Here is a 19,571-nt window from a genome sequence, read left to right as displayed (position 1 = left end):
GCTCAGAGAACATTTCATCGAGAGTGTGTTTTTTTCGCCTTCTCATCTTCGCTAGCCTCTGGGAAGGAGAAGATCCTGTGATCCCTGAAAACACATGCAGCTGGTGGAGGAAAAAAAAAAAAGGGAAAGTGGTATTTAAAAAGACATTTTATAGAACAACGGGTACACTCTTTCATGGTAAACCTTGCTGTTAACATTACATACATAGCACATGTGCTTTCGTTCCAAGGTCGCATTTTGCCCCCCTCCCCCTCACCGTGGCTAACAGCGGGGAACATTTCTGTTCAACCATAGGCAAACAGCCCAGCAGGAACCGGCATCTCTGAATGTCCCCTTAAGAAAAGCACCCTATTTCAACCAGGTGACCATGAATTATATCACTCTCCTGAGGATAACACAGAGATAAAGAACAGATGTTGTTTGAACACCAGCAAACATACACTGCAATGCTTTGTTCTACAATGATTCATGAGTACCTGCTACTGGCCTGGAGTGGTAAAGTGTCCTACCATGGTGGATGGAATAAAGCTACCCTCCCCAGAAACCTTTTACAAAGGCTTTGGGAGTACAGCCAGGAGAGCCGCAAATGCCAGGCCAAATTAATCATAAACATGCTTGCTTTTAAACCATGTATAGTATTTTAAAAGGTACGCTCACCAGAGCTCCCTTCTCCGCCTGGCGGGTCCGGGAGGCAGCCTTGGGTGGGTTTGGAGGGTACTGGCTCCAGGTCCGGGTGAAAAACAGTTCCTGGCTGTTGGGAAAACCGCTTTCTCCGCTTGCTTGCTGTGAGCTATCATCTTCCTCGTCCCCAAAACCTGCTTCCATGTTGCCTCCATCTCCACTGAAGGAGTCAAACACGGCTGTGGTAGTGGTGGCTGAACCCCCTAAAATGGCATGCAGCTCATCATAGAAGTGGCATGTTTGGGGCTCTCACCCGGAGCGGCCATTCACCTCTCTGGTTTTCTGGTAGGCTTGCCTCAACTCCTTAAGATTCATGCGGCACTGTTTCGGGTCCCTGTTATGGCCTCTGTCCTTCATGCCCTGGGAGATTTTGACAAAGGTTTTGGCATTTCGAAAACTGGAACGTAGTTCTGATAGCACGGATTCCTCTCCCCATACAGCAATCAGATCCCGTACCTCCCGTTCGGTCCATGCTGGAGCTTTTTTGCGATTCTGGGACTCCATCATGGTCACCTCTGCTGATGAGCTCTGCTCACCTGCAGCTTGCCACGCTGGCCAAACAGGAAATTGAAATTCAAAAGTTCACGGGCCTTTTCCTGTCTACCTGGCCAGTGCATCTGAGTTGAGAGTGCTGTCCAGAGCGGTCACAATGGAGCACTCTGGGATAGCTCCCGGAGGCCCATACCATCTAATTGTGTCCACAGTACCCCAAATTCGACCTGGCAAGGCCGATTTCAGCGCTAATCCCCTTGTCGGGGGTGGAGTAAGGAAATCAATTTTAAGAGCCCTTTAAGTCGAAAAAAAGGGCTTCGTGGTATGGACAGGTGCAGGGTTAAACCGATTTAATGCTGCTAAATCCGACCTCAAGTGTAGACCAGGGCTTAGTTGGTCTTACGCAGAGTTGGCTAAAATTTAGGGATTTTGGTTTGCATCTAGCTGGGATATGTTGCTCCTGAAACAAAACATGAAATTGGAATTCTTGTCTATTCACTGAACAGTCATGAAACAGAGAAATATATTCAATTTCGATTAGCTACTAATTGGCAGGGAATATTCCAGCTTTGGGAGTCCCAGTTGGAAGCTAGGAGGCTAGGCTTTTGGCCACAGAGCTGTCCTGGCTCAAACAGGGACTCATAGGGCTGCTACCTCAGAGTGGGAAACCTGCCAGCCCCTATAACCCTGTCTAAAGGGTCTGAAAGGCTCCTTGTACTACAGCAGGGAGCCTCCCAGGACTCCAGAGACTGGCAGGCATCCTGAAACACCAACAGGGTGTTTTCGTCGAATCACTGCCTGCATCATTGTCAGTGTTTCGTCTTATGTAAGGTGTAATGGAGTCTAAGTTTCCCATCACCTCTGAATTTGGACAATTTTTGCCCTTGGACATGCTCAGATGACTCCCATGACTTCAAAATGGGAGTCATACACATTGTCGTCAGATGTTCGGCTGCATGTGTTCTGTGTGCCATCCCAGCTCTGCGCAAACAGCTGGCACAGCAGACCTCGAGCGAACCGCCCAATCACCACAAGATCCCTTAAGGTATGAAGGCACCTGGCCAGGTTTATTGTTGACGTAGCATGGTCCTAGCTCCCCGGATCAATGTCTACAGTTACATTAGCACATGTATCCCTGTGACAATGGACACAGCTCAGTGAATGGCAGGATTTTCCATTCCCCCCTAGACTGGCCAGAGATACTCCCTTTGAGGCTCCATTTTATACATCAATACAAACTAGTTATGTACTGCTCCTCTGGCAGAGTTAGTTGACACCCTCTGACGTAGTTGATTACGACCCACCATCTTGTACATCTCTATCCATCACACAGTGTCCTGATCTTATCTTTAGGACGGGTCAGTGTATTCTTGTTATCTTTAGGGAATGTGCTGGTATCGAGGTGTTTTGGTACCATCCTTCTGGAATTTGTTTGCATGAGTGCTCTGTGTCTACCATCTCTTAGGAATGTGTATTTTGCAATATCAGCGCTTTTCTTGTCAGATTCTGTGAGCCGGGCTTGCCTCGAGCTCACAGCCTGATTTTGCTTTATATGAGCAAAGTTTTGACCGCAACTTTAGCCCAGGCCTCTGATACAAGGGCTTATGTTTCAGTCCCTCTTCCTCCTACACACATCTGAAGGCAGAAAGTATAATTTAAGATTAATATTACAAGAGATTATTTGTCTTTGGATTCTTTAAATTCTCACAGTGCTGCCATTTCCCTCTTCCGTTACCACACGATTCTGTAGGTTTTTTTCACCATGAGTGATGTAGTAAACAACAGACTTGGAACATGAAACTTTTGAAGACAGGCAGACCGAAGAGGATAAGAGAACCAAAACTGTCTGAACTTATTTTCTTTTCCCCCGTACTCCCAAATTCTGTACATCAGGTCTCAAACTTCACTGAACTGTGAAGTTGATAGATGGTGACGCAATCTCACTTCCTAGGAAATAACACTGACATGTCATCGTTAGGCCCAATTTTGTAAAGTAAATAGGAGTTTTTCCTGAGTTATTTAATGGAAGCTTTCACTGAATAAAAAGACCAACACTGGACCTTTTGAATAATTGTCCTGAAAAAACTGCAGTTCAAAATTGCTAAAACTGCCTCTTATTTAAAAAGTCTTGTCAAAATGTCAATACAATACACAGAAGAAAAAAAAAAGGGGATAATTTACGTTTATTCTTTTCTACCAGACAATTCATTAGAGTATTTACAGATGAAGACTTGATCATAAACAACGCCCCCCCCCCCACACAGTTAGCACTTTTTCTTTTTTCTTCCTCTCATATTCCATGATTTTCCCTTTTTGCCCTCAAACACAGATCGGGCAGTCACCATGACTGTGTTTTCTTCATCTTCACCCTCACCACTTGAGCTACTAGTCACGTCTTCCTCCTGTCTCACTGCGTTTTTCTGAATTGCTGATTCCTTGACAGTTTTTCCTCTTTTGCTCTTATTTAAAACTTCACTTTCAGAATCCTCCCCTGAAGACCCACTGGATCCTTCTGACAGCTGCACCTCACCAATGAAACCGCCTCCATGGAAACTCTCCTCTTTGGACTTTGAATGTTTTTTCCTTTTTATCCTTTGGCTTTGTGCTGCAGTAGATAGATCCATTGTACCTTGGACAGCTATTTTTCCTTTCCTTTCCTCACCGTGTTTAAATTCTCTTTCTACAACAGCAGTAGCCTCCTGAATTTCATCAGCTATTGCTTCTTTTTCTTTCCTCCGCATACAAGTCACAGCTCTTCGAAGTCTCTGGCTCTTAATGGCTTGCTTCTCATGTTGTGCTAGTCTGAAGAATGAATCAATTCGAAGTTGAGTCTACAAGTATACACAACAATTAAAGAGGTGAAGTTTAGATACCATGGTGATAGGCATTCTATAAATAAAATAGATTATGCAATAGTCTAAATTGGTGTAGAACAAAGACTGCTCAAATAAATGAAATATGAATCACAAGAATATACAGAGTACAAGATGATTTACTAGAAGAGATTAGTAATTATATTACTGTGTAATTACTCAGTAAGTTTTAAAAGCTTCCTTACAGCAGGAAACACTACAGCCCTATTTAAAGAAACAAATTAATGGTTAAGGAAGCAAAATTCCCTGCACGTTTTACAAATACTGTGTTTATGCTTCTAATACGTTATTTGAAGTTACAGCACAAATGAAGACTCCCAGACCTGCAAACACACATACTTATTAGCATATTCTCAAATGCAAATCTATTAACATAATAAAATGATTACTTTACTAAATAAACCCTACAACTATGCTTTTCATTTGCACAAACCAGTGAAATAAAACGTTATTCTCATTGATCAAATGAATTGAAGGCTTACTGCAACATTTTAAGCCTTACCTGCACCCCTTTTGAAAGAGTCACTTAAGATTCCACATTGTTAACAGTGTGTGTGTAGATCTAAAAGTCATCAGTATATTTATGTTATAAAACAAGAAGTATTTTAAAAGCAATTCCTCCATTTATCTACCAACTCCTATATTCAAGGAGCTGCATCTCCCTGCAAGAACTGATGAGATTACTAACATATAAAGCTTTATAGAAAATACAGTACAAACTCATTTAGCCAAACTGTTTGAGAGAACATTTAAAAACATTCAGACGGATCAGGTTTTACATGAATGGAAGACTGGCAAGCCTGCTTTGAAAATCCTAGAGGAGCCAAGCTTCACTGCACCAGAAGTAGGGATTAAATGGGGTTTACCTATGCTGCTTTAGGAATCTGTAATATCAGCTACTGCAGAACAAACAGAAGCCTGAACTCAGGAGTTGACAGGCAGAAGAACCATTAGATTTTACTAATTTACAGCATTTAAAATTATACTAAAGTGCTTCACAGCACACAAACTGTACAACATGTATGCCCAAAAGAATTTACAATCTAATGTTATGTCATTTTAAAAATATATTTACTTACAATTTTAATATCTACATGCATAAGGCCTAATTCCATGCTGACTTACAACTTGTGACAGCCCACAAGTTCAATGGAATTGCAGGGGTTGTAGTTCAGCACAGAAGTTGACCAAGAGTCTGTTAAATGATTTAGGTTTGTAATATAGTTTTTGTTGAAGCTCTGTTGGTTATTTTAAAAATACTAGTTTTTAAATTTTCAAGCCAGCGTTAAACAACATAAAATCCTCCAGTAACATGCTTACCTGTTGTGAGTTCAGCTGTTTAAGTACAGGCAAAAGGGCTTCATCTGTCTTTGTCCTAGTCCAGCCAAAGCAACTCTGACAGAATGTGTAGGCAGTTAAGGTTCATCAAAAATTTTAAAAAAACGTTTTACTACCAAAAGTATGAATGTGAAAAATGGAAGTTCCTTACCTAACCACGCATCTCCAAAAAAAAAAAAAAAAAAAAAAAAAAAAAAGGATACTGTACCTAAAAGTTTTTTCACTGTAAGATCAAAGGAAATTTCAAGGTTTAATAACTATCACCAGTATTATCCCAAATGTCTTCAGAAAAGCTTATTCTTTTCTATTATTCATAAACTGTGTTTCAAACAACAAAAAGATCCATCTGGCTACATCCAATATTGTTGTAAAAATATGTTAACCTTAAGAAAAGAAAAAACACTCAATGTTTGTATATACACCAGAGGCTTCATTTAGTTAGCTAACTATGGATCAATTACCATCTATTTTTAGACACAGTGCTGTATCTCAAATTGCAATCAGTGCAAGAAATACGTGCACTGTGGCAAGGGAGTACAAATAAAGTGAGGATGGAATCACTGATTTTGTTTGCAGTTTACATTTAGAGTGAAATCCTCCTCATCTTACCTTTGCTTGAAGTGAGTGAGACTACAATATCACTCCTCACGCAAGTGAGACAATCAGAGTTTGATTCTCGGTTATTGAATTTACTAATAGACTCATGCATTCTTTTCTATCAAAGCAACTTTGGTTCACAACTCCAACCAGATAGGATTGTAAAAAGATATTCTCTGATCTGTTCTACATCAGGCCTTCCCCAGATGAATGACCCCTTTGACTCATCCACCACAGGTTTCAGGTAAGCTTTTACTACTGCTGGATTTGGGAAGCCAGGACTCAGCTGCAGTTGCTGCAGTTTTTTCTTTACTTTAGTATCATGTGGATTGGGTCTTATTTTCTTATTCTTCTGAGCTTCAGTCCACCATTCACTGAACAGTATAGGAGGAGAGAGACATACAATTGTTTCAGTAAAATACATTTTACAATATCAAGGGCTATCAGGAGAACTTAAACACTCTTTATTATTATTATTATTTATTTGTTTCCAGTAGCGCCAAGATATGATTGGCAATTTCCAAACAACAAGGTGGCACAATCTCTGCCCCAAGAAACATACAATCGAACGGCACAAAGATACTTTAGGTAGGAATTCCTCCATTTATCTGCCTGCTGCTACACACAGACATCATGGTAGGAATCTACTATAGACCACCAAATCAGGAAGAGGAGGTGGATGAAGCATTTTTAGAACAAACAGAAATATCTAAAAAACACAAAATCTGGTAGTAATGGGGGCCTTTAACTACCCAGACATGTTTTTCCCATATTACAGAAAATATCTGCTAACTTCTTAGAATCCATTGAGGACAACTTCTTCTATCAGAAAGTGGAAGTAGCCGTCAGGGGGATAGCCATTTGGACTTGATTCTGACCAACGGGGATGAATTGGTTGCTAATCTGAAGCTGGAAGACCATCTGAGTGAAAGCAATCATGAAATGATGACTTCATGATTCTAAGGAAAGGAAGGAGTAAGAGCAGCAGAATAAGGACAATAGACTTCAAAAAGACAGACCTTAACAAACTCAGAGAACAGGTAGGTAAGGTCCCATAGCAGTTTCTCATGGACACAATATTAAAGGCACAACTGCGAACTATTTCAGTGCAAAGGAAACATAGGGAGGATAGTAAGAAGCCAATATGACTCCATCAGGAGCTCTCTAATGACCTGAAAATAAAAAAGGAGTTCTACAAAAAATGGAAACCTTTCCAAATAGCTAAGGAGAAGTACAAAAGAATAGCACAAGCATGAAGGGGCAAAATCGGAAAGGCTAAGGAAAAAAATGAGTTACAGCTAACAAGGGACAAAAAAGGCAATCAGAAGAGGTTCTCAATCTTTCCAGACTACTGAACCCCTTTCAGGAGGCTGATTTGTCTTGTCTACCCCAAGTTTCACCTCACTTAAAAACTACTTGCTTACAAAATCAGACATAAAAATACAAAAAAGTGTCACAGTCACACTATTACTGAAAACTTGCTTACTTTCTCATTTTTACCATATATTATAAAATAAACCACAACCCCCAGGTTGGGAAACACTGATATCGTATACAATGTAGCATAAACAAGTCATTCTCTGTATGAAATTTTAGTTTGTACTGACTTTGCTAGTGCTTTTCATGTAGCCTGTTGTAAAACTAGGCAAATATCTAAATGAGTTGACATACCCCGTGGAAGACCTCTGTGTACCCCTGGCTGAGAACCACTGACTTAGATAATGAATGGAGTGTAGAGTATGCTTAGAAAATTTGTAGATGACACCACCTCCGAGGGGCTGCTAGCACTTTGGAGGACAGGATCAGAATTTAAAATAACCTTGACAAATTTGAGAATGGGTCTGAAATCAACAAGATTAAATTCAAGACAGACAAGCACAAAGTACTACACTTAAGGAAAAAAATCAAATGCACAACTACAAAATGGGGAATAAATGGCTAGGTGGTAGTACTACTAAAAAGCATCTCGGGGTTACAGTCAGTGTTCCTTCTAATTTTTCCCACGCATGTGTGGAATGAATTTTGTTACATGCACCAATATGTGCATCATCACCTCCATATTGGTGCACGTAACAAAATTCATGTGGCGGGGGGTGAGGCCGAGGGGTTCGGAGTGTGGGAGGGGGCTCAGGGCTGGGGCAGAGGGTTGGAGTGTGGGGGGAGGTGAGGGCTTCAGCTGGGACTGTGGGCTCGGGCTGGGGGAGAGAGAGAACTCCCCTCGGCTCTCTGTCCCCCAGAGCAGCACCTGGGCAGGCAGGGAGTGGGGGGGAGAACAAGACAACTGAGGGGGGATCTGACAACAGTACTCAAATATAGTAAGGGCTGTTATAAAGAGCACTGTGATCAATTGTTCTCCATTTTCACTGAATGTAGGACGCTGCAGATTGAGCCCATTACGTCGTAAGGGAGATTTAGGTTAAATATTAGAAAAAAACTTTTTAATTATAAGGGTAGCTAACTCTGGAATAGGCATCCAATGGAGGCTGTAGAATCCCCACCATTGGAAGACTTTAAGAAAACACTGAAGAAACACCTATCAGGGATGGTCTAGGTGTATGTGGTCCTCCCTCAGCAGAGGGGGCTGGACTTTGTGAGATCCCTTCCAAACCTATGATAGCTATGTTGTTTTCTATAGTAACCCCTACTCTTCACCTATATTCGCAATATCTCTGTTACATGTTAAAGTGATAGAAAAATATGCAAAACTAACATCTGCATTATGGAAAAAAAAAAATCAAATAAATCATACGTGAATTTTAAGAGAGGTTCCATTCCATGCCCAGGGAATTCGTTTAAAATCTCCATTGCTGTTACATAGCCAACAGATGGGATTCCTTCAGTGTAATCACTTCCAAGCAAATAGGCCAAATTAATTAACTTGCTTCTGTCTAACCCTGCAAGACAGAAAACGTAAACCAGACATTATTCTATGAATTTAAGCTCTGTTCTCCCACAGACAACAGTAGTACATTATCTGAAAATAAAAACAGTAACAGGAAAAAGCACAGGCATTGACAGAGATCAAAGCTACTCTGATTCAAGGTCAGGGCTTGCTTTATATTCTGGACCAATCTCAAAACATTACTGCTGGTCCAACCACTAGCGATTGCTTTAAGGTACTGTATCTGACGACCCCTTAGAGTCAAAATTAAATGCTGTTTGGAACCCTGGGGACTTCATTAATTTTTGGCCTATAAGTTATTTTACATCTAAAAAAAGAAAATCTACATCTCACCCCATTTTCAATTCTGACCTAAGTTTAGTGGCTTTGATATCAGGAATTCAGAGACAGAACCATTGCTGCACACAGCCTTCTGAAGTCTGGAATCACAGTATTCAAATGGCTTAAAAGCAGTGGTTCTCAAACTGTGTGGTCTATGCTCCCTGGCTGGAGGCTGATCACACTGTGTTGACAGGGTGATGATGTTCATTGTTTCAAGTTGTACCTACAGGCCTCCAGGCTCTTTTGAAACAGCTGGAAAGGAAGAGGAGACATCAACCTAGCTGCCACTACTAGGAATTGGTGTTACAAGAGGACAAAAAACCAGAACCACTACTCAGGGACTGGATCCACCAGCTTACTCCAGAAATAACTTCAATGGAGAGGGAGAAGGGAGGAGCTTGCATGCTAGGATGGTCCATCAGGCAGCTAATCAGAATGTCTGTATGTCCATGGCAGCAGGAGAGAAAGACCACTGGGCATAGGGAACCATGTGCAAAAGAAAGGAAGAACAGGAATGATGGAAGACAAAGTGAAACTGATTTTTTCCCAAAACAGACCAAAACCAAATATATCACAGATAGTTAAAAACACAAATAATTTCAGAACACTTCTTTTCCACATAAGAAATTGCAACTGCTGCGACAAAGGCACAAATAAAGTAATCAGAGAAAAAAAGATACTTGCTTTTATACACTCACACCCCAACTTTGATATTTTCTCCACTTATCTTCTTGAACTGCTGTAGCTACTCTTGCATATAGAAATAAGAAGTGCTTATCACATCAGCCACAGAACTGGACAAAAATGACTTTGCTGGGAGAACGAACCACAGCAGGAAAACAAATACTTTTTCCATTACGTAAAACTATTGAAAAGTTTTGCATGATCAATCATCAATAACCACATTAAAATATTGTTTCAAATCTCTAAACTAGGAGTTTTGTGGTAGTTTTGCCAAAGTAATGGCTGAGGAAGAGCTGGAATGCGCAGAAATTGTTCCTAATAAATTAGGTGACAGACACACAAGTTTAAAAGTTCAACAGTTTACTATGTACCATGGCTAAAAATTTTGTTCAGACCAGTATATTTTTTTCATCTTTGATCTTCCACAAGCAATCAGAAGGAAAAATATTACCATGGGTTAATTAGTCATTGAAAATCTTTCTACAAAGTGATTTAATCCATTAGATCCCTTTATAACACGTTTGTCAGTATGTCCAAAAGAAACTTCTATTTAGAGAAGTTTGTAATCTGCCTATATAAATTTGCTCTGACTAAAACTATGCATAGTTTTTTCTCTTCTTCACACAAAATGTGAATGTTTACCAGAAAACAGACTTGCATTTCATACATGGTAGCCACTATTACTATCATAATTAGGTCACTAGCCTAGCCCCAGTGCAACAGATGGCTGTGAATTCAGACAGATTATTTCATGCACAAACCAACATAAAAGGCTGGTATCTGATGTGACTTTGATCTCTCTCAATAAAAGTTATCACCACAATAGTTATATGATTCTGAATGAGTTCCAGTATTAAAAAGATACAGAACAAAACTGCCTATCAAAAACAAGCAAACAAACAATATATCCAGCATATAAGAACTTGCACCTTACCTAGCTGGTTTTGAATATCCACATATTGGTAATATTCCACATACTTGTTTTGACTGAAGAAATTTTTATAAACATGCCGCGCTCCAAATAGCCAAATATCACTATCATCAGTGATTGTCCCAGAGGTCTGATCAGTAAGGTCCAAGACAGCACACTGAGCCTCTGCCTCCATGGGTGCTTCAATGTAAGGAACACCAAACAGACGGAGAAGTTCCTACAGAAAGTGGGGAGTGGGGTTAATACTTCATCGAAAAGGATAGCTCATAATACATGCCTGCTTGACTCAAAAATGAGCTTGGTTCACATTTGGATAATGTTTACCCATTCATAACAAACCTAAACAATTTACATTAAAAAGTCAAGGGGCCAAATCCTACTCATCTTACTTACAAGTACTGCCAGGAAAGTCAACTGTTACACTATCACCTTACTTTGGTGGAGTTTGAGGATTTTAGTTTCTGACCCACTCGAGCCTATCATGGTTTTCTGTTTTCTAGGGGAGGTAGCCCTAAGATGTGATGATGGGGTCTGGAATGGCAGTTCCCCCCAGCCCCATCCTGTACCCAGGATGAGCTGAACTGGAGAGGAGATGGGGGCAGGGACATTCCCCGCCATCCCCAGCTCTCCAACCGAGATGCCATGCTGACCTCATAAGGAAGAAAGCAGCCTTCACCAGTTGGATAGGTCATTATTTTGTCAGCTATACTCTCTTTGGATTCAGTTCCATAAGCCTAACACATGGCAAGTAGCACCTTATTCTGTGAGGAAACCCATTACTATGAAATGTGAGCTAGTATGGAAGACGACAGTTCAAGAATATAAGGTGTCAGGCAAGCTGTATTTAATGCAAATATGTGCAGGAACAGGAACAGAACATGCTTCAAAAGCATGTGTCCATTGGCTCTCTTTTTAATAGAATATATCTAGGAACAAAGTATCTAAGTCCAGAGACAAAAGAACAGAAATCAGTTTTTATAGATTTTGAGGTCTTATCTGATCATCTAGTTTTATCTCCTGCAAAACACATGCCATCAAATTTCCCATAGTAACTTCTGCAACAAACCCACAACTTCTGGTTGAATTAGAGAATACCTTTCAGAAAGACATAGTCTTGATTTAAATACTTCAAGTGACAGAGAATCCACCACATTCCTTTCTAAGTTGTTCTAATGCTTAGTTATCCTCACTGTTAAAAATTTGTGCTTTATTTCCAGGCTGAATTTGTCCACTTTCAGCTTCAAGCCACTGGATCTAGTTATAGCTGTTAGCAGATGGCTGTTTAATCTAGCAATCAGAAATCTTTTCCCCCATGTCGGTACTTGTAGACCATGATCAAGTCACCCCTTAACTGTCTCTTGGATAAGCTAAATGCTCCCTCTAAATTTTTCTCCCTGTACTTCTCAATTCCAAAATGACTGAAAACTGGCTATGTAGATCACTAACTTAGAGGAGAAAACACTCAGCCTCCTTAACTGTTTAATTCATACAAGTTACTCATATAAATATTCTTTTAGGAAAGTGAAGTATTACAAGGCTTGAAAAATCCTCAAGCATGTTTGGCAGCAGACACCACTTTAATTCTGGTGTTCCCAATTTACAGATTCCAGGAAGTTCGCTTTGGACTTCACTATTGCAATGATTTAACGTGAAGGGTGCTCCACTTCTATAAATGATGTAGCATAAAACAGGAAGACAAACAGTTGTGGGCAAGTAATTTTATAGCCGTACTTCTGACCATGAAAGGTAGCAATAACATCCTAGAATTTTTGTATTTGTATTTCTAAAAATTCTTATTGTAATATGAATGAATGGTATGTTTACATGGGTCAGCGGTGCGGATAAATCATCTTTAGAAAGGTGTTCTGATAAACAAGTTTCTGACTGGACTCTGCTAAATATGCTGTTGTGTGACATAACTCCAGTTATGTACCATGTACACTCTCTACACAATTTCTTCCCCCCCCCCATCTATGGAAACTACTCTCCCCCATTTCTTCTCCTTCCTCCCTTCTGCAAAGCATGGTTGTGCATTAGTGGATCATTTTATAGTATTTTCAGGCTGATATTATTCATTTTTATCTAATGCTACCAAAGATATAATGTTTACATTTTTTAGGGCTGTTGATTAAATCAGAGTTAACTCATGAGATTAACTCAAAAAAATTAATTGTGATTAATCGCAGTTTTAATCGCACTGTTAAACAATAGAATATCAATTGTAATTTTGGATATTTTTCTACATTTTTATAATATATATTGTATTCTTTGTTGTAATTGACATCAAAGTGTACATTATTTTTCATTACAAATATTTGCACTGCAAAAACGATAAAGAGAAATCGTTTTTTCAATTTGCCTCATACAAGAACTGCACTCAAAAACAAAATGTAGAACTTCAGATCCTACCAATCCACTCAGTCCTACTTCTTCTTCTGCCAATCGCTAAGACAAACAAGTTTGTTTACATTTACAGAGATAATGCTGCCCTCTTCTTATTTACAATGTCACCTGAATGTGAGAACAGGCATTTGCATGGCACTTTTGTAGCCGGAATTGCAAGGTATTTACATGCCCCTACATGCTTCAGCCACCGTTCCAGAAGAAAATGCTTCCATGCTGAGACGCTTGTTAAAAAAATAATGCGTTAATTAAATTTGTGACTGAACTCCTTGGGGGAGAATCGTACATCCTCTGCTCCGTTTTGTCTGCATTCTGCCATATACTTCATGTTATAGCAGTCTCAGATGATGACCCAGCACATGTTCTTCATTTTAAGAAGACTTTCACTGCAGATTTGACAAAATGCAAAGAAGAAACCAATGTGAGATTTCTAAAGACAGCCACAGCACTAAACTCAAGGTTTAAGAATCTGAAGTGCCTTCGTGTGGAGCATGCTTTCAGAAGTCTTAAAACAGCAAAACTCCACTGTAGAAACAAAAGAACCCGAACCACCAAAAAAGAAAATCAACCTTCTGCTGGTGGCATTTGACTCAGATAATGAAAATGAGCATGCATCGGTCCACACTGCATTGGATTGTTATCGAGCAGAATCTATCATCAGCATGGACGCATGTCCCCTGGATGGTGGTTGAAGCATGAAGGGACATATGAATCTTGAGTGCATCTAGCATGTAAATATCTTGCGACGCCGGCTACAACGGTGCCACAAGACCGCTGGTTCTCACTTTCAGGTGACATTGTAAACAAGAAGAGGGCAGCATTATCTCCTGCAAATGTAAACAAACTTGTTTGTCTGAGTGATTGGCTGAACAAGAAATAGGACTAAGTAGACTTGCAGGCTCTTAAATTCTACAGTTTTATTTTTGTACATAATTCTATATTTGTAAGTTCAACTTTCACGATAAAGAAATTGCACTACAGTACTTGTATAGGATGAATTGAAAAATAATATTTCTTTTGTTTTTTTACAGTGCAAATACTTGTAATCATATAAATAAATATAAAGTAAGCACAGTACACTTTGTATTCTGTTGTAATTTAACTATATTTAAAAAAGTAGAAAACATCCAAAAATATTTAAACAAACAGTATTCCGTTATTGTTTAACAATGCGACTCATCGCACGATTAATTTTTTTCAGAGAACCCTTGTTTGAACTGTGTTCTGTGCCCTGTTAAAGTCTGTTTCAAAACAATTTGCTCAGCTTTACTGTTAAATTAGGCTCAGTTACAGCATTAATAGTCTGTCTGCCACCATGTGGCTTTCAATATCTCAAGCTCTTACCAAAGTACAATTAATTGGTGGGGGGTTAAAATCACATCATGGTGAAAGTATGAGGAAGCCTTTTAATCCGAGAAACTGGGACACAATGTATACCGTATGAACGATCCTCCTTTTTCTCCAAAGAAAACCTGCAAATTAGTATTTTGGAACATAGTTTACAAATATTAGATCATTTATACCACCACTGTATGTTATTTCATGGGGTGTCAAGTCAGTATAGTCTTTAATCAAAACCAGATACCTTTAAACCTATAAGTATTTAAATCAAGATAGGATCTCTTTCTAAAAGATATGCTATAGCTCTAACAAAAGTTATGGGTTTGATGCAGATATTACGGGGTGAGGCTCTTTGGCCAGTGGTATGCAGGAGGCCAGATAATAATCATAATGGTCCCTTCTGACCTTAAAAATCTACAGGAAACCTTAACTGACTACAGTTTACCGGCATTAAAATTAGAGTGATTCTATGTTATTGTGAGGGGGGAGGGGTTTCGCTCCCACCTGACTTTCCATATAAAATGATACAATGTTGTAAAGGTAAAAAGTCGGGGGGGGGTAGCATTCAAGCATACTTTTCATTCGACTATGATAAACACGAAATCTAAGCCCCACAAAAGTGAAAATTCTGTAAGGATTCAAAAAAATACTATTGTGTAGATGTGCAGTAACCAGAGCCTGACACAGAGAGTACTTACACTTCCAAAAAATCAGCTACTAACATGACCTCAATTGGTAAGAAATGCAAAAAAATGAACACAGTCTGTAAAGCCTGATATGGCGCACCCAAGCATAATCCAAAAGACTTTTTTAGTTTTCATAGAATTATAGAAATGTAGGGCTGGAAGGGACCTTGGGAAGTCCTGTGCTGATCATCCTTGATATGTGTTCTGATCTTAAAAACCTCCAACGATAGGGATTCCACAATCTCCCTTGGAAGCCTATACCAGAGCTTAACCACCTTTATAGTTAGAAAGGTTTTCCTAACATCTAACTTAAATCTTCCTTGGTGTAGATTAAGCCCATTACTTCTTGTACTTCCTTCCGGGAACTTGGAGAACAATTGTTTGTGTATATTTTCAAAAATTGTACATACAAGTTGCTGCATTTCACCTTATAAAGGCTTTTTAATTTCTATTCAATCTTATTGCTCCCTTCTCTTGCCCCACACTAAAAAATATAAGCTTGATACTTGAAAAAAAAAAAAGGGAAGATATTTTCCCTTATTTATTCATGAAATATAAACTGTAACTGCGGAGTGTAACAGTAGTTATTTCAGGCATTTTGAATCTGAGACACATGTTCTTCTTCTAATACTCTCTCAAGTAGGCTGAGGAAAGAAAACAAGCTCATAAGTGAGAAAAGTGATCCAGAATTAAACATTGTAAATAGCGTTTGATATACTGTTTGACTTGCCAAGAGGTACAAACAGTGATTTTTATTTTTAATGTCAATATGACCTTCAATAAACATTACCTGACTTTCCAAGAACATCTGTCCTGTTACAGTGGCAGCAATACGTTCTTGCTGTTGTTTTTGAGCCTGAAGCATGTTTTGCTCAACAGAAAGGTTGTTCTCCAGAGCTTCCAATTCCTCCTGCATATTAAATAAAAGCAAAGTTTGGTCATACCAGAGAAGTATATATTGTTTATACATATATATGTGCTTGACTATCATTACAATAGGAGCCTGTGCACCACTAATTCACACAGATGCCTGTTTTCATACTCTCCTAATGAAGATAAAGATATACATCATAAAGATATAAATAGGTATGTTTTTCAGAAGAGCTGAGCGCTCATAGCTCCCGCTGACTTCATCTGGAGTTGTGGGTGCTCAGCAACTCTGAAAAACCAGGCTCAATATATTCTGTACCTTTCAAGCAGACAAATGAACAAGACAGTGAAGCAGCCGGTAAGTTAAAGGAGGCACACAATAGTTCTGCCGTAAGTGTCCATTCAATAGTGTCCTTTAGAAAAGCAATTTAACTGGAAATTACTTTACTATTCACTCAATACAACTAACAAAAAACAAGTATCATTACCAAACTAATATCTTGCCACTCATTCACTGCACCTTCCCTGTCTTTTTTGGTTTCAGCATTCTGATGAATAGTCAGCTGCACTTCTTCAGCAGCGTCTTTAAGGAGGTTCTCTGTGGCCCCATCATCTCCTTCCTGCTCCAGTTCTGTAGCTGCTGCTTCAACAGCCAATGTCTCATCAGGTTCAGAGGAAGCATGTGATGTTTTAAATATTTCACCTGGAAACTCAGTGTCATTACTAATTTCACTGTCGACTTCAATAAAGCTACCTGCACAAGGTGGGGAAAAAAAAAAAGCAGCACGATTTCTTCCTCATTAAAGGAAAAAAAATACCACACAACTCCTAAGATACATTAATGTTTGTTTGGTTTTTTATTTCCATCGGACACAATGCCATGCTCCAGGACTCCTCTGGGCAATCCCACTGTTAGATGTTGACATTTCCTCTCTATCACCACCTAAGAGCTTTTGCTGCTCTCTCAGTTTCTGTAGTAGCTTTTTTTGTTTCAGACTAGTGATGTCCTGAAAAGACAGAATTAAAATATTGATTGTCTGAACTGGCTTTACATTTCTTTATTTCCTTATAAGATTGATACTCATGTACAATGTGAAAGTTTGAGTCTTTATAGTTAAAAGAAGACAGATTTTATCTTTGGAAATATCAGCAATTGGCCTTTTTTTATTCATCTAGCTTTTAATAATTTGTATTGAATTGATGAGAACTGCAGTTTTACTTTCCCTTCCACTCAGTGTAAAGTTTTCAGGATTAATGCTGATAGGAATATAAAAATAATACAGCTATAAAAATAAAGACGATGCGTGATTTACAAAATGTTAAGCTTTACACTAAAAGTTATTAATCTATTTATTTTAGAGGGAAAAAAAGAACTAGGAAGGGATGTGTGCACATGAGTATATATCCATGTTTTTCCTATTGCATAGAACTCCTCCCCCGCCCCTGAAAAAAAAATCATGTTAAATAGTTTCTATATGGTATGACTTCTGCAGAGCTTTTTTAAATAAATAAAATATATTTGTGCAATCCTGATTGAGTGAAACTATGGTGGGGAAAACAGATTTTGGTTTATGTATGGCATTAGTCCTACCCTCTCTCACAGGAGCCTCTGTCTTTTTAGGGGTGGGTTTAAACAGAAGAGATCACTTATTACTTTGCATAATCTTATTTTTAAATGAGTAATAAAATTGCAACAGCATGTAATGAAAACACAGAAGATTAAACATTTTATTTTCAGTTTTAAAGGCATTGTATAGGAAAACAAAACAGTTCAAAAATGAATTCTAGTGTAGGTTTTTAATGACAGAAGCAAGCATCTGAATGGCCTCATCCCTCAATGAATTTCTCTCTCCACCACTTCTATGAGAAGAGGGAAGCTTGCACCCGTGAATCCAGCATACATGAGGGGAATACCACCCTTCCTGCTGACCTCACATTTCTATGGGTAGGGAAGGGCAGCAAGTGTCTGCCAGATTCTACAGCAAGCCCACATATCAAAGTAGCTTAAATTAATTTATGCTGCTTACCTCTCTGCCATGGAATTTCCTTACCCCTTCAAGGTGGGATCCAGGTGCAGCAGACAGGTAATAACCTAGCAGCATGACTTTTTGCATGAGCAAAATGGTTCATGGAGCTAGGGGAGCTAAAGTGGCTGACCATTAATACAGTTTGCTCAAATTTGGGAAAAGAATGGTAAACTTTGCCTTCCTCGCCAAAGAATTATATGAAACTACAAAGTGAAACTACAGGTTTCAATGACCATGAATAGCAACAATGTTCACAGGGGAGAATCTAGCCCAAAGAATGTTTATTATATAGTGGTGTGGGTGCATCATTACCAGTTTAAAGGTCAACCTTTCTAAATCCTCTAAAATTGACACACAGTCAGTTTTCCTTGAAATTTGGTGTCTCTCAGAAGGTTCCAGGATTAATGGCACAAATTTGGAGTCATCCAAGCCAGGGGTTCTGGAGATAAGCCCTCTCAAAAAATGAGATTTTAAAAAAAGGTTTCTAGGTGGGTTTTTTTTTTTTTGCCCAGAGCTAGAAATGAACCTATTGATGAGATATGGGTCAAAAATGGTTTCACACTGCAGCATTTTACCCAAGGCAGGACATGGTACCCACTAAACCTTTACGGGACCCAAATAGCGAACAACATTAAAGAAAATACACATGTTTACACTGTACACGTACCAATACAGAGAAAGAACTAGAGTATTTTTTATGCCTTAAAGATCAAATCTTGTAAGTGGGCTAACATCCAAATGTTTAGGTGGATTGCTTTGAAAATTGGTGTGCTTCACAAAGGTTCAGAGTAGCAATAGTGAACCAAATTTGGGCTCATGACCAAAGGATTCCTCAGTTACAGCCCCCTCGTTTAAAAAAAAAAAATCTGTTTTCTTCTGTTGCCTTGGTCTGTTAGCCCTGGTCTACACTAGGACTTTAGGTAAAATTTAGCAGCGTTAAATCGATGTAAACCTGCACCCGTCCACATGATGAAGCCCTTTTTTTCCCGACTTAAAGGGCTCTTAAAATCGATTTCCCTACTCCACCCGACAAGTGGATTAGCGCTTAAATCGGCCTTGCCGGGTCGAATTTGGGGTACTGTGGACACAATTCTACGGTATTGACATCCGGGAGCTATCCCAGAGTGCTCCATTGTGACCGCTCTGGACAGCACTCTCAACTCAGATGCACTGGCCAGGTAGACAGGAAAAGAACCGCGAACTTTTGAATCTCATTTCCTGTTCGGCCAGCGTAGCAAGCTGCAGGTGACCATGCAGAGCTCATCGGCAGAGGTGACCATGCAGAGCTCATCAGCAGAGGTGACCATGATGGAGTCCCAGAATCGCAAAAGAGCTCCAGCATGGACTGAACGGGAGGTACGGGATCTGATCGCTGTATGGGGAGAGGAATCCGTGCTATCAGAACTCTGTTCCAGTTTTCGAAAT

The 19,571-nt window shown here is 39.3% G+C and overlaps 1 protein-coding gene across 5 annotated transcripts in view; it reads right to left on the bottom strand.

Annotated features, from left to right (window-relative positions):
* Positions 1–3,341: 3,341 nt before the first annotated feature.
* Positions 3,342–19,571, bottom strand: part of ERCC5 (ERCC excision repair 5, endonuclease) — a 37,116-nt gene continuing 20,886 nt past the window's right edge. For all 5 annotated transcript variants that reach the window (XM_084623005.1, XM_084623003.1, XM_084623004.1 and 2 more), the window contains 7 exons: positions 16,608–16,873; positions 16,040–16,159; positions 10,823–11,036; positions 8,731–8,875; positions 6,155–6,355; positions 5,367–5,451; positions 3,342–4,004 (listed from right to left, as the gene is read on the bottom strand). In XM_084623005.1, coding sequence (XP_084479131.1) covers positions 3,438–4,004; positions 5,367–5,451; positions 6,155–6,355; positions 8,731–8,875; positions 10,823–11,036; positions 16,040–16,159; positions 16,608–16,873 — 1,598 coding nt within the window. In that variant the 3' untranslated portion in view covers positions 3,342–3,437. The remainder of the gene's footprint in view (positions 4,005–5,366; positions 5,452–6,154; positions 6,356–8,730; positions 8,876–10,822; positions 11,037–16,039; positions 16,160–16,607; positions 16,874–19,571) is intronic.

This window comes from Lepidochelys olivacea (assembly GCF_965140295.1).
Source record: "Lepidochelys olivacea isolate rLepOli2 genome assembly, chromosome: 1".
Classification (NCBI taxonomy): Eukaryota; Metazoa; Chordata; order Testudines; family Cheloniidae; genus Lepidochelys; species Lepidochelys olivacea.
The sequence above is the reverse complement of the archived record's forward strand: the minus strand, read 5'-3'. Positions and strand labels throughout refer to the sequence as shown.